The following is a 14,759-nucleotide window of genomic DNA, read 5'->3' on the forward strand; positions in this document are numbered from 1 at the left end:
GAGGACAGGGCAGGTGTCTGCAGTTGGCCTCTTTTTTCTCTGTGATGAGGGAGGGTCCTGGGTTTGAGGGATGGGGGTTTACACTAGGTGCCGTGGTGAACCACAGAGCCAGCTGCCCAGGCGAGGTAGGACTGGTGGAAGGCTGTGGGGTGGGCCAGCCCAGCCAGCCTGAACACAGAAAAGCCCTGCTGTGCTCAGGAGCAGCCTCTGCTGCTCAAGGCCATGTTATGTTGCGCTGTGGGGCTTTTAGAGGAGTGGCCCAAGGGTCCCTAAAGTAATGAATCCATCCTGACCAAGCTGGAACAGGGAAGGCATGGCAGAGGGGTGCCAGGGTCTCCACTGACACCCAGCTGTGATCTCCACTGGGTGGGAAACATGTCTGTCCCAGTCCCTGCTTTATCCCCAGTGCACAGGTTCAGGGCAGGAGGCCCCAAGGCACCCCCATTGCACATGATCTCCTGACCCAAGACTGATGGGGGGGGCCAGTTCCTAGCCCCCTCCAGCCCCAACTCTCAGGAAACACAGCACAAAAACAAATACACAATCAGTCAGCATTTATTGGTCAGCTCTCCCAAATAGGCCTGCCCTGGGGTTGGGGGGCTGGGCCTCCATGAGGAGTGGTCAATCAGTGGGCCCGGGGTAGCTCATAATGTGCCCTGAGCCCTACGGGTGGTCCTGGGGTCTGTCAGTCCTTCCCCAGGCTTTCCAGGTCCAGAAGGGCTTGTGGGGAGTGGCGCTGTGTCAGGCTAAGGAAAGTTGCCTTGGTGGAGGAGAGGGCTTGTGGAGAGAGGTCAGAGGTCACAAATGCAGCCTTAGAACCTGCTAAGTCCAATGTCAGCATGTGACAGGAGAGGAAATGAGGCATGATGGCAGAACCCCGGGGAAAAGGTGGCAGGGGGTCTGAGAGTGAGATTGGGAGGACCAGCATCTTTCAGGCCCTGGGCAAGAAAGGGGTGACCTTTCTTGTGTCCCTCCCTCCTAGCTTCTGGAAGGGAGAGCAGGGGAGGGGGGTCCAGTCAGTCAGGGCTAAGTTCCATGCTATGGGGACTCTGCAGGACAGCCAGGCTTGGGGCGCCACTGTGCCTGGGAAGGTTCTGCAGGCTCCCAGGCTTGGTCCCTGCCCTGGAGGGGAGGCAGAGAAGGGGCTGGCAGCCTCATCCCCGCAGGACCTTCACTGAGTCTTCTTGGTCACCCTCTCACTCTTCAGCATCACGTAGGTGATGAACAGTCCTGGAATACACAGACCAGAAAGGCCACGTAATATCTGGGCTCAGGGCTGCTGGGAGGTCAGGGCATGACACGGCAGAGCCACCCACCTGCAGGGCTGTGTACCTACCCACCCACCCTCTAGGGGACCTGCTCATCTCCCCAGTCATTCATCAAGCCATAGGTCCATTCACATTCATTCAACAAACACCAACTGAGTGCCTGCCTCAGGCAAGATGCTGAATTTAATGTTTCAGATTCCAAGGGGAACAAGATCCACCCATCTATCGATCACCCAATGAACCACTTGTCCACCTACCTACCTGCCCACCACCTACACCTCACCCACCCACCCATCCATCCACTCATCATCCAGGCACCCGGCTGTTGACTGACTCATCCAAATGACTTTGAGCACAACCTCAGTGCCACAGCCCATTCTAGATGCACAGTAATGATGGAGACACAGTCCCCATCCCTAGAAAGCCATGAGACAGAGAGGGGCAGGAATTAGAAGTCAGGGTGATGAGAGGGTGACTGAGGTGAGCAGAGTGATGATGGGGTTGGGGGAAGAAAAGAGGGGGACAGGTCACTGGAGTCCAAAAAGCCTGAGGCACCAGGAGGCCCAGAGGCTACTGACTGGCAGCCTTGAAGGATAACAGGAAAACCCCAGGGGTGACTGCAGGGCAGGGAGCTTCCAGCAGTGCCAAAGTGTGGAAGCACCTTCTGAGGTGGGTCCTCCCGAAACCCTGCCCAGGGTCAAGGGGAGGAGGTGATGACTTACCCACAAACAGGAGTAGCAGGAGGCCTGCGGCCATCGGGATGGCAACAGCGTAGGCACGGGGCAGGAAATACTTGTGGATGACATGCTGGCTGTCGATGAATGGCTGGCATCGAGGGCAGAGCTCTGGTGAGCCTTGCTCGCCTTGCCCAGCCCCCAAACATCCCACCTCCTCCATCTAAGGGGCTGACCCATTCAGAGCATTGGGACTGGATTTGCTTTTCTTTAAGATTATGGGATTTGGGTGTCCTGTTTTTTCCCTTCCTTAATTTTTTTTCTCTTGAGCAATGTGATGGTTAATACTGATCCTTCCTTAATTTCTTACTGGTATTTACCAGGCACTTGCTTTGGTGCCTGCCACAGGTTGGTGGTGGGGACAAGAGATCTGCCCCAAGGCACTCACAGCCTAGCAAATGGTACATGAGGAATCCTCGATTGATTCCCAACCTGGGCCTCCAGGCTTTTTCACTAATATTTTTTCTTTAAAAATAACCACGTTCTGCACTTCCAAACACACTGCACTTCTTAAGTAATGACCAACAAGTTTTCCCACAAGAAAAAAATATATCCTAAAGGCCTTCACAAATATCACTGGCGCTCGCCATGGCCAAGAGTCAGCAGGATAACCCAGAAGGAATAGAACTCCTCCAAAAGTCAAAGCAAGCTGGAAACAGAGTTTTACGCGTAGCGGTTAAGGATGTAATCTTGAGCTTCATCCTTCTCCCCGAGCCTCAGCTATCTCATATATAAAATGCGGCACCAATGGCATCTTCCTCATAGAATTGTTCTGGAGGTTTCATGAGACGAGGCAGGCAATGATGCCAGTGCCGTGCCTAGCGCTTATATTGTAGCTGCTTTGGCGGTGCCAGAGCTCGGGGAAGGTGAGCAGCGGGCGGGGAGAATGACATACCAAGAGAATCACCCAGGCGGTGTAGTAGGTGAAGATGATCAGGCTAACGGCGACGAGGCCGAGTCCCACCACCTGGTCTGTCCCCGTGGCCTGGAGAAAAGGGAAGTCTCAGCTGACAAAGTGACTCTCCATTTCCGCGCACTAATGGAAGCCGGGCGTCGCGGCCGTTATCACTGTCTAAGCTTCCATTCATTCAACAGATGCTAGAGGGCTGACTAGGGATCAGTTTCTAGGCTGGGAGAGAATGCCAAGCCTCGCTGTTGTCCGTACAATGGGCAGGCGGGAGAGCAATCCCCGTTTCAAGTGCCCAAGTCCCAGCTCCTGAGCAGACCCGGGACCCCACCCCCAGACGCCCGTATCTCCGGCACTCGGTCCCAATCTCACCATTTCCCCCGGCGCTAAGTTACCGGAGCCACAAGCAACATCCGGTTCCGGGTCACGCTTTTCCGGTTTGGACCGCGGAGCACGCCGGGAGTTGTAGTTCCAGGTCCGGCTCAGGTTTCAGGCCCCACGTCGTCCGAGACTAGCAGGAACCGCCTTCTTCCCTTTGCATTTCGGGAAATGTAGTTCTTCCCTTTGCATTTCGGGAAATGTAGTTCTCAAGGAAATGGCCTGGCCGGTTGCTGCCCGAATCTCCCTAGGGAATGGGACCCAGTTGGGAACCCAGACTCCCTGGCCTTCATGGCCATAGTTCTGTAGCCGTCCCACCATAAGCTAATCTCTAAACATTCCAGAGTCCTGGAGCCAGAGTGGGATGGGAGTGAGGGATCGGAAGTTCCATTTTTCAGATGGGAAAAGCGAGGCTCAGAGGGGTAGATCCCAATCCTAGTCAGTGGTGAAACCGAAACGGGTGGGAGAGGTGCAGAGAATGTTCACTTTCCGGCCTGGGATGGGTGGGGGAGGGTCCGTCTGGAGCCCGCATGGATGGGGAGGATTTGGATTGGTGGAGAGGGGACTCCCCCTCACCATCTCCCGGTCTCCCGGGCCACCCTTCGGATGTCCCCTCCCTCCCTTCACTGGGTGCCTCTTGGAGCAGCCCAAACACGTTTCGGAGCGAGACCCGCGCACAGGCCCCTCCCCAGTCTTGGAGGGCTCTTCCCCTGAGAACAAAGCGATGTTGGGCCAGATCATCTTTCACGCTTCTCCAGCTATAGAGACAGGAACGCGGTCCCTCGCCACTCATGCATGGGGCGGCTGCTCCTCCGGGTCTCACTTGTCACCGCGTCCCTAAGGGAAGCCAGCCGTGAAGGCTTTTTATTTTTTTTGAAATGAAGTCTTGCTTTTGTCACTTAGGCTGGATGGAGTACAATGGTACAATCTCAGCTCACTGCAACCTCCGCCTCCCGGGTCCAAGTGATTCTCCTGCCTCGGTCTCCCGAGTAGCCGAGATTACAGGAGCCCACCACCACACCCAGCTAAATTTTGTATTTTTAGTAGAGACGGGGTTTCGCCATGTTGGCCAGGGTGGTCTCGAACTCATGACCTCGTGATCTGCCGGCCTCGGCCTCCCAAAGTGCTGGTATTACAGGCATGAGCCACTGAGCCTAGCTTTTTTTAAGTTCTATGTTGCCCAGGCTGGTGTCAAACTCCTGGACTCAAACGATCCTCCCAACTCAGCCTCCCAAAGTCTTAGAATTACAGGCGTGAGCCACCATGCCCAGTCCCCTGTGCCTTTTAATTCACTGATGCATTTTTTAATCTGGCCCTACCAGCCCCCTGAGGGTAGGGTCTGTGGTTGCTCCTGTATCCCTGGCAGGAGGCTTGGCACAAAGAGCTTTTTTTTTTTTCCCTGAGACAGAGTCTCATTCTGTCATCCAGGCTGGAGTGCAGTGGCATGATCTCGTCTCACTGCAACCTCCATCTCCTGGGTTCAAGTGATTCTCCTGCCTCAGCCTCCCAAGTAGCTGGGACTACAGGGGTGCGCCATCGCACCCTGGTAATTTTTGTATTTTTAGTAGAGATGGTTTTTCACCATGTTGGCCAGGTTGGTCTCAAACTCCTGACCTCAGGTGATCTGCCCGACTCAGCCTCCCAGTGTGCTGGTATTACAGGCGTGAGCCACCGTGCTCGGCCCAAAGCAAGAGCTTTGAACCAATCAGCCAGCTTTAAGATTCAGTGATTGTTTAGATCCTGGAGTGCTACAGAGTACAGCATCTGGGGACTCCAGGTCTCTCTGAGGGGTTATGTGGAGGCCCTTGGCCTGCTGTCCCCACCTGGGGATTTCGGGGAGAGATGTGCTGTGAGCCTGGCATGGTTTGCTCCCTCTGGCATTTATCTCCTTGGTTTGTTGGAAGCCCATCTCTGACTATGGAATAAAGCTGACAAGAGCAACTGCTCTTTTTTTTTTGAGCCGGGAGTCTTGCTTTGTTGCCCAGGGTGGAGTGCAATGGCGCAGTCTTGGCTCACTGCAACGTCTACCTCCCAGGTTCAAGTGATTCTCCTGCCTTAGCCCCCTGAGTAGCTGGGATTACAGGCACTCACCACCACGCCTAGCTAATTTTTGTATTTTGAATAGGGAAGGAAGGGTTTTCCCCATGTTGGGTTTTCCCTTCTCTCTCAGGAGACTCTGGGCTCAGCTAGGAGCCCACTTTTACCTACCTCCCGGTTGTGCACAGAACAGAGGGTTTAAAGGGGCCATGAGCAGGGGTCAGCACTGAGGAGTGGTGTGAATGCTACCCTGGTGTAGAGCTGGAGCCCTGGTTCCTTCTAGCCTGGCCCAAACCACTGAGGCTTCCTGCTACCTCTAAGCTCGTTAAAGACCCAGAGTGACTTGCCTGTCCCAGAGCAACCTGTGGCTTTGGTTTGGGAACACACTCATACCTCCTACCGGTCAGGCTGCACATCTGTGTTATTTGATAACCCCATTTGCAGGCAAGGAAACTGAGTCACAGTTATTTGTCCTCAGGCATGCTCCTTAGAGGCCACTTGATTGCAGGAAAGGTCCACAGGGCAGTGGTTAGAACTTGGCCCTGAGGACAGGGCTTTCACGTGGTAGGAGGCTGGGAGGTAATGGTCTTCTCAGTTTCCTCCCCAGGAATCTGGAACGATGAAGGTGGCGACACGATTGTGACCATAGCCTAGGACTGGGAGAACCCTGGCCCGCTACAGCTTCCCCACCCTGGAATGTCACTATACATATTTGACTTCCTTCTGATGTTGTCTTTGACCCTCAAGTCAACATGATAAAGTAACAAGGGAAAAACAAAACAGCAAAAGAAACAAAAGCCGAAACATTTAATTTTTTTCCCCCAAACCAAGACACTGACACTAGGCCGATTTCCCCTAACAATGTTATTTTCTACAACAAAAGCTGGGACAGAGAAACAAACACAGCCACTGAAGGAGTGGTGGCAACATTCTGTTAGAAAGGAGGGGAATTAAAGAAAAGAAAGACCCCTCCCTCCATCTCCTTGATCACCTCCCTAAAGACAGAGGAAAACATGGACACCACCATCCTGGCAGACATGCCATGTGGTCAGTTTGTGAGGTAAACCGGAAAAAAAAAAAAAAAAAAAACCTAAAGATATTGTAGACCTTTATTTTCTTTAAATCTGCTAATAAAAACGTTAAACTTTGAAAAAGATTCCAAACTGACATTGCATAGACCAATTCCTTTCCAAAAATATCTCTGATATACTCTGCATCTCTCTTAATATATAGAATTTGAAGTCCAGGAGCTGTGGGCACCTGGTGGGTATTCACTGAGCTCAAGGGGACGAGAGGGCTGAAGACAGGGCTCCCATATGGGGGCAACAAGGCCACACCTTCTGGCCTCTGGCTACAGCCAGCATCAATTTGGTTGTGACTGAATTCTCAGTTCAATCACCCTGGCCCAGGGCCTGGCATGAGAGGATGTGGCGGGCTCTGTCTCCTTCTGGGGTTCCTGGTCTGGAGGAGTCTCCCCAACAGCACCAATGCCAGCTGTTTTCTGCCCAAAGCCCCAGAACTTTGAATGAGATGCAAATCTACCCTGAATACACCTCCATCCTAGGCTGGGTGAGGTCACAGACACAGAAGGGCAGAACAGAACTCCCCCATCGTCTGGGGCCAATTCGTCTGGACACAGTGCAGTCAGCTTCCTTTTAAAGTGCCAGTGTCTGTGGGGCAGGAGGGGACCCTCGGGGCTGAGCAGAGCCTTCTCCAGGCCGAGCAAACACTGTCCCGCCTTGGCAGGCACCTTCTAACATTCATTTTCTAAGAGTTAGGTGAGTAAAACAACAACAAATGCTAAAAATGCTCTGGTCCCAATGCTGGGGACTTCTAAGACCAAGAAGCCCAACTCACCAGCAGGGCAGATGGGGAACTAGGGAAGGAACCTCCCAACCTGGGGAGGACACCTGCACCCCTCCCAGAGAGAGAAGCCCTATCCCGGACCCCAGCACTGCTGGAACCAGCCGGCAGATGGGGCAGAGAAAAGCAGCACTCCCCTCACCTGGGGGAGGAGGCAATATTGAACTGTGAACTCAACAAGAAAAGAGAGGAGGAAAGAAAAAATGAAAAAAGCTACAGGGCGGAGTAAACACCAGCCTGCTGGGTTTATACAAAATGAGTGAAATTTAAAAGGGGCAGGGAGTTTTTCCAGGGACTGGCTGGCAGCAAGTTACAAGGACTGGGGGGAAAGTGCTGAGAGCAGAGGCTTTAGTGGGGGGCAGGGCCAGACTGCTCCCCGCTGGGAAAGCACACCCCTTAAAGGAGCCCTTCCCCCTTGTCCAGACTGGGAATGCTTCCAGAGGAAGGCTGAGGCTTTTCTGGCAAGGAAACCAGCTCCAGACCAGTCCAGCCACGGTCCACCTGCCTCTCTGGCATCTGCCCCAGTCTGGGCAGCTGACCCTGGGGGCAGAGAAGGACTTTGCTTGCTCCAACCTTCTTCCTGCAGGAGAACCAGCTGCTCAGGACCCAGCCCTGAGCAGAGGGCACCATCACAACTGGCTCAGACCTTTCTCAGCACGGGTCTCAGACCTGCGCTGGAGCTGACTGGAGAGAGGAGAGGCAGCACCCGTTCCCGCCGGGCTGCTGGGCCCTGGGCCACTGACTGCACAGCAGGCAGTGACCAGGAGTCCTTGGGAAGGGGCCCAGGGAAGGGGAGGTGAGGGGTCAGCGGGGCTGTGCTTGGATGGGGGCGGTGAGCATGTGCAAAGTGCAGGCTGCAAGGCAGCAGGGGGCATTCACTGGGGAGGGAGGTCTCCATCTGGAGTGTGGGTGGGGTCTGAGGTCATAGCTCCCAGGAAGAGGCCGCCAGCAGGTCCCCCAGGACACAAGGAAGGGACAGCTGAAGCACTAAGCAGTCAGATGGTCACAGGTGGCAGGATTCTGGAGGTGGTCTGCGCCCCCCGACAATCACCAGGGCAAGGGAATAATGGAGCAAGGCCCTGCCGCCAAGACATGACCAAAGCCAGTGCTCCTGGAGTGGGGACACAGGTAGAGAGGCCCCTCAGCCACAGGCATCCCTGCATTTAGGAGCCGCTGCACATCCTCAGCCAGAGAGACAGGTCGGCCTCTAGCAGAGGCAGTCCTGGCCAGCTGTCTGGCCCACGGGCTGCACGGGCCCACCTGGCCTGCCCTCTAGTGGTTCAGAGGAGAATATTCACAGTGGTGCCTGGGCCTTAGCTGGCCAGGAGGGTCCCAGCATAGATGGGAGGGTAATGGAATGATGCTAGGGGGACAGTGTGGACTGGAGTGCGTGGAGGAGGCATGGATGAGGTGTGGCGCAAAGGTGATCCGAAGGGGAACGTTCCTCATGGAATGATGTGGGCCTGGACTCCAGAGAAAGCAGGCCTCTTCTCCAGCCCGGACACCTGCTCCTCAATGGCTTTCAATCACAACTGGCTCATAGACCCCAGAAGAGACCCTGCAGGTGAGAGACAGGTCAGCATGTCCCCCTCGATGCCCCATTTCCTGAGCGCTCCACTGGACCCGACCTTTGGAGATGCTTCACAAGCAGGTGCTGTTAACCTGAAGGCGAACCAGCTGCTCGGGACCCTTAGGACAAAGGGGCTAAGACCGAGGCCCGGCGATGGTAGCCCAAGGTGACACAAATAGTAAGCATTAGAGTCTGTGGGGCCTGCAGAGCCCTTCTGGGCACACCTGGCTGTGCCACCCCATCCTCATGGTCACCTCGGCAGGGAGTGACTGTGCCCTCCCCCACTTAGGTGAAGAAACTGAAGCTCAGAGGGACATGAGGGTGGCCAAGGTGGGGTCAGGAAACCTGATCAGCTCCTTTTCCTGCCTAACACAGGCCCAGCCTTGGAGTTGGGGACTCTCGGACCTCAGCAAGTAGCTCTGCTGTGATCTTGCTCCCGACCAGACTGATTTCTTCTCTCCCAGAGCCGTTTCCTCATTTTCAGAGGGGGCTAGGAAGGGGTGTTTACAAATCCCTAAGGAAGCAGCCCCTCAGTTTCCTTCTTGCTCACTGCACCTCCACCCCCAACCCAGAGCAGCCCAGGATACTGGGAGGAGACGGCTGCCATTCCAGGCTGTGGCCAGCAGGAGTCAGCAGAGCAGCATGAGAGGGCAGCCCCTGCACGGCGGCCTGGCCACACCTCCTCCCTGGGGATGTGGATGTTAGACTGGCACCTTCCCAGCTGGCGCAAGTGGAAAGCTCACTTGCTCATTCATTCATTCATTCATTCATTCATTCATTCATTCATTCATTCAGTGAACCAAAAGGACATGGAGAGCCAGGCACACAGTCAACGTGCTCTGAATGAATGCCTGTGACGTGGCACTCTAGAAACCGTAGTTCCTGCAAGTTTGGTCCCATCTACCCCCTCATCTGTGAGTGCCATGTAGGCAACAGCCTGCATTGTACCCGACTGTGTCCTTGGCACCTCGCTCAGGGCCTGGTGCTAGGGAAAGATTTGTTTAGGAAATCCATGAGGGATCACCACCACCATTCATCCCCAGTCCCTGGAGCTGGGAGGAAAGGTAAGGGAGGGTCCTAAATAAACGCATGTGAGGCCCCTGCTGTGTGCTGAGCCCTGAGCCAGGCAGTGCCCAAGGTGACCCTGTGAACCATGGGAAACGACTGGGCCTGCTGCTGCCCTCACTGCCCCAGGCTCTCAGGTGAGGTGGTGGTGTCCACAGTGCCTGACAGATGGAAAAAGGGAGGTTCAGAGACATGACAGGCCCAGGGTCACACTGTGATGACAAGACTTGGCGTTCGAAGCCAGGTGAGTGAACTGTGGGGACTCTGCTCTTATCCCCAAGCCCCAAGCGACCCTTCTCTGAGCCTGCCCCTACCTGGTGGCAAGCTGGATGCCGCTCAGCGTGGCGGAGCCATCGCGGCTCACGAACAGCCGGAGGTTGCTGTCTGTGGGGACACGGGAGAGGATGGAGGCTGAGCGGGCCAGAGTCAGCCCTTGGAGCAGGCAGCCTCACCCCCACCAGCCCGGCCCAGCTCACCCTCAGTGTTGCTGCCATCCGTGAAGTCCTGGCTCTGCACGATCTTCTCCACGATGGCATCCGCGTCAATCCGCGTGTCATCCACCCAGGTCGGGTGGCTCTCCACCGAGTCCTTCTTCCGCCTGGGTCAGGTGGGGGACAAGTCGCTCAGAATGTCCCCATGCGTTCCGTGCTGTACTTCACTGAACCCTCACATGCACAATAGGGTGCAGGTGCTGTCACAAGCCACTTTTATAGATGAGGATGTCAGGCACTGAGCAGGTAAGTCAGCTCCCCAAAGCCACCCAGCGCATAAGGAGTGGCTCTAACAGCACATAAGGAGTGGCTCTAACAGCGCATAAGGAGTGTCTCTAAGGCTCAGTCCAGCTGTCAGGCCCACAGACCGTGCTGCTGTCCAATCTGCAAAACCATAGCAGCCATGAACAGAACCTGCTGTATGCCCGGCACGGCTGCACGCTTCATGGCTATCAGCTGGTGGAATTGTCACCACCCAACCCTCTGGGGACCCTATAGTCCCTGTGTTACAGGTAAAGAAGCGGAGGTTCAAGGCACCACCATGAGGGGTCGGTTCTCCAGAGAGCACCAAGCGGCATGCCTCACCTGAATGAGCGGTCAGACAGATGCAGGGGCCGGGGTGGCCGAGGTGGCTTCTCCAGGGACCGGTGCTCCCGCTCACTGCCCTCAGGGCCCTCCACAGTCATGCCGAGGCCCCCAGAGGCGCTGCTGCTGGTGGATGTATTGCGGCGGTGCGTCAGGTCCGAGAGGCTGGAGGAGCGCGAGTGCTCTGTGCTGTAGCCTGTGGGGGGCACGGCGGGGGAGCATCATGATGGGGGATCCCAGGGAAGGAGGAGGCCAAGGGGGCAGGGCCAGGCAGCCACTCACCGGAGATCTTGGACTGCTGGCTGGCATAGCTGGAGTTTCGGGAGTGGCCAGAGTGGAAGACCTCCTCAGGGCTGGAAAGGTTCTGCTCGGGTTCCTCCGGCAGCCCTGGAAGGCAGGAAGGGACAGGGGATGAGGGGACAGGGGTCACCCAGTGCTGCTCACCCTCACCCTCACCAGCATGCCCTCACAGAGCCTCCCATGGCGGGGCATCACTTAACTGACTGAAAATGGGTTCAGAGGAGCAGTAGCCCACCTGGGCCACAGGTCACCCTCCGAACCTAGGTCCATTCATTCCACAAAGGGCCTCCTTGTGTAGGGTGCCCACCACAGGCCAGCGAGGAGGAAGAACGTGGAACAAAAACGGCCTCCACTACCCACAACTGCAGTGAGAGGTACAGAGCAGGGACTAGTGCTTACTGGGGGTCTGGCCCAGTCTGGGGACAGGGAAGGCTTCTCCAAGGAGACAGCCTTAACAGCAGACCTCCAGGACACATCGCAGAAGGGAGCCAGCTAAGGCCTCAGGGCAAGGGCCTTCCAGGGGCAGAGAACAGCATTGGCAGAGGCCCTGAGGCTGGAGGGGCCTGAGTCAGTGGAGTTGGAGTGGAAGGGACAGGGTAAGGGGGAGGGGGGAAGCAGGCTGGCCCAAAGGGACAGGCCCATAGTCCTGTCCTAAGTCATCCATAAGCCCAACTTCAAAACACTTTCCTGGCACTCCCCAGCAGGAAGCACAAGAGAGCAGGCGGGACCCACCCAGGACTCCGAGCACCCACCCACCCTCCCAACCAACACAGGAAGGAAGGACTCATCCATGCCCTCTTCAGAGAAGGGCACACCCAGGCCACAGGCAGCACCCCAGGCTGGCCTGTGTGCCCACCCATGACCATGTGGCTTTTCAAGTCCCCAACAGATTCTCTGCATATGGGGGGAGCCCAGCTCGAGGCAAGTGGGCACTCAAGTCCCACCCTGCCTGGGAGAGGGGCCTCTTCTACTTCACACGAAGGCACCACCTTTGCTGGGTTGGCCTGATCCCCAGACACATCTCTTCTGGGGACCCCCATCCTGGGGATGGAAAGAGTAGTGGTGCTGGGAAGTCTCAGCTTTCTGATCTGGGTCTCAGCTGGCTGGGTTTGCTGGGGAAAAGGGAGTGGAGGACGGCTGGGCCCTTGAGGTCAGAGAGTCCCTCACCACTCCCAGGCTGCAGGGGCAGAATCACCCACCAAGCATCTGTGGGGCCACAAAAGGCCTGTGCTCTAAGTGATTCTGTGAGACGATCAGGGTTGCCACGTGATGCCTTGCCTGGGGGCAGTCCAGAGCTTCCTGTCCCGGCAGCACCCCCTCCTCCTAGTTGCCACACTGCCTCCTCTGGGGGTTGGGGCTCTTTCACATTTTTTATAACAACATTAGTACCAGTGATAATTTAATAAAAACAGACTGAGTGCTTACCATGTGCCAGGCAGGCGCCCATATGTGCACAGTTAATCCCCAAAGCAACCTGGGATATAATTGCTATTGCCAATCCCATTTTCCAGAGAACACTGAGACAGCAAGAGGTGAATGGCCAGTCAAGGTCATAGAGCACATGGGAGAGCAAGAGCTCCCAGCTGTCAGGTATACTGTGCCCCAATCCCCCAAATGCAGCCCAGACACCGCCTCTCAGGGAAGCCTTCCCTGGCCCCAGATGGTTCCTGCCTTCTGGGCCTGTCTCTCCCTGCTCTCATCCCATTTGCAGGTAGACATGCATGTCATGTATCTACAGCTTGATTGAGGCCTGTTTCTCCTGCTAGACTGCAGGGCCATGAGGGCAGGGAGGCCACATCAGTCTCAGTCAAGGGCCCAGCACCACAGCCAGCATGCACGAGATGCTCAGATCCCATCAGCCCAGTGGGAGCACGCAAACACCCTCCCACCATCACCCTCCCTTCAGCCAGCCAGCATCTCCCTGGGGACCTGGGCATGATATAGAGGTAAGTCCCTCGGGCCGCTAGTGGGGAGGGGCAGGCAGATGAGGCACCATACCTGAGCTGAGGATGGTGGGCCGGGCCTTGTGGGGCCGGGACCCTGTCAGGGAGTTGGTGCTACTACCACCACTGCTGGTCCCGCCACCCTTACATGTCAGCTGCAGGGAGGAATCCTGGCCTGGGATGGAGATGGACTTGGCAGTGGACGGCGGCCTTGGAAAGACAAACAGGTATGACTAGGGTGCCCCACTTCAGGACCAGATGAAAACAGAGGACACCAAGAGTCCCTGTTCCTCCACCCCAGGGCTCCCATCCATTCCCCAGGCCTGTGCCAGCACTCACGTCTTGAAGCAGGGGTCTCCAGAGAGCAGGAACATACCAATGGTGACCTGTGGCAAGAGGAGCAATCAGCCATGCTCTGGCCACCCAGGGCCTGCCCAGGCACAGGGCCCCTGCAGCCTTTCAACTCTGGCCTCAGAAGGGCTTGGGCTCCAATCCTGTCTCTGCCCTCTCCTGGCTGGGGGGCTCTGGCAAAGCCACCTAACTTCTCTGAGCCCAGTTTCCTGTGTGGAGGACAGAGATGGTACCAAGGTCTGACTGGCAGAGCAGAGGGGAGGGGGCAGCGCAAGGTGAGGCCTGGGCTCAGCCCTGCACCTGGCAGAGTTAGTGGACTGCAGTCAGCTACAGGCCTAGACAGTGAGCTTCTCCAGGACAGAGCCACACACTCACCCCTCACCCTGTGTAAGGGGCACAGAGCTCAACCCAGCAGGCAGGAGAAGGAATGGGGTCTGGCACGGCAGGTGGTGGGCAGGGTTTGATGAAAGTCCAATGAATAAAGCATGAAGCCATCGCGAACTTAACATTCGCTTGGGCAAAGATGTTGGCAACAGCCCAAATGTGGCAAGATTTGGACCCTAAAATCTAGGCTGAGATGGAGTGACAGGCAGAAGGTGAGTGGGTGGGAAGGAGGGGCTCAGATCCTGGGGCCACCACTAATGAAAAGGTGAGCACTGGGTTAAGACTTTCTACAGCTTCTCCACTCGCCATGAAAGCAGCCTAGACAGGAGGTGACTGCCCAGGCTGTTGATGAGGGAACCAAGACTCAGAAAGGGGAAGTGACTACCAAGACCCTGCAGACAGGATGTGGGGGAGTTGCCCTTAAACCCAAGGCTACCTGGCACCCAGGCTCCCTTGATCCGCCATGAGGTGCGCAGGGCCAACTCCCACAACAATCAGTCTAGACCCTTTCTGGCATCTCCAGTTCCCTCTGCAAAGGGATTAGGAGGCCCCAGAGCCCCTGCTCACCACCTCCTGCCCGGCTCTGCTCCAGATACAATAGGGTCTCCCTGGGTCCTCTTGCAGAGGGGGTGTTACAACAGCCTGTTTTGCCAGCCAGGTGGAAGAGAGGTGTGCTGGCGGTGGACACCTGGACATTGCTATTCCCAAGAGGCCAACAAGGCATCTGCCTGGGGGGTGGGGCTGCCCTGACCATTGGAAACCTGCCCATGCCTGCCCTGGGGCCCTCAGCAGCCACCGTTTTCACTGATAATCCACTGGGGGCCAGGCTACTGCATGTCACGTGAGGCAGGGTTAGGAGCTGGGCCAAGAAGTCAACTAGCTG

At 56.3% G+C, this 14,759-nt stretch overlaps 2 protein-coding genes across 2 annotated transcripts in view; both read right to left on the reverse strand.

Annotated features, from left to right (window-relative positions):
- Positions 1-537: 537 nt before the first annotated feature.
- On the reverse strand, positions 538-3,313 carry DPM2 (dolichyl-phosphate mannosyltransferase subunit 2, regulatory). Its single transcript, XM_002743383.7, has 4 exons — positions 3,282-3,313; positions 2,898-2,987; positions 1,991-2,093; positions 538-1,230 (listed from the first exon to the last, which is right to left on the reverse strand). Exons 1-4 carry the CDS (start codon positions 3,282-3,284, stop codon positions 1,172-1,174), a joined length of 255 nt encoding a protein of 84 aa, XP_002743429.2. The 5' UTR covers positions 3,285-3,313; the 3' UTR covers positions 538-1,171.
- Positions 3,314-6,112: 2,799 nt separating this feature from the next.
- The window catches only part of EEIG1 (estrogen-induced osteoclastogenesis regulator 1), a 39,588-nt gene continuing 30,941 nt past the window's right edge, over positions 6,113-14,759 (reverse strand). The window contains exons 5-11 of the mRNA XM_003732054.5: positions 13,481-13,527; positions 13,197-13,351; positions 11,181-11,285; positions 10,899-11,094; positions 10,299-10,420; positions 10,137-10,206; positions 6,113-8,745 (exon numbers count right to left, since the gene is read on the reverse strand). Coding sequence (XP_003732102.2) covers positions 8,700-8,745; positions 10,137-10,206; positions 10,299-10,420; positions 10,899-11,094; positions 11,181-11,285; positions 13,197-13,351; positions 13,481-13,527 — 741 coding nt within the window. The 3' untranslated portion in view covers positions 6,113-8,699. The remainder of the gene's footprint in view (positions 8,746-10,136; positions 10,207-10,298; positions 10,421-10,898; positions 11,095-11,180; positions 11,286-13,196; positions 13,352-13,480; positions 13,528-14,759) is intronic.

Source organism: Callithrix jacchus, chromosome 1 (genome assembly GCF_049354715.1).
Source record: "Callithrix jacchus isolate 240 chromosome 1, calJac240_pri, whole genome shotgun sequence".
Lineage (NCBI taxonomy): Eukaryota > Metazoa > Chordata > Mammalia > Primates > Cebidae > Callithrix > Callithrix jacchus.

What these genes read in the sequence shown, in the direction of transcription:
- DPM2 (XM_002743383.7), bottom strand. An exon ending in CCGCCTGGGTGATTCTCTTG is followed by an intron (nt 2,094 to 2,897) that starts GTATGTCATTCT and finishes CCTCGATGCCAG; the next exon opens with CCATTCATCGACAGCCAGCA. An exon ending in CCTGCTACTCCTGTTTGTGG is followed by an intron (nt 1,231 to 1,990) that starts GTAAGTCATCAC and finishes TGTGTATTCCAG; the next exon opens with GACTGTTCATCACCTACGTG.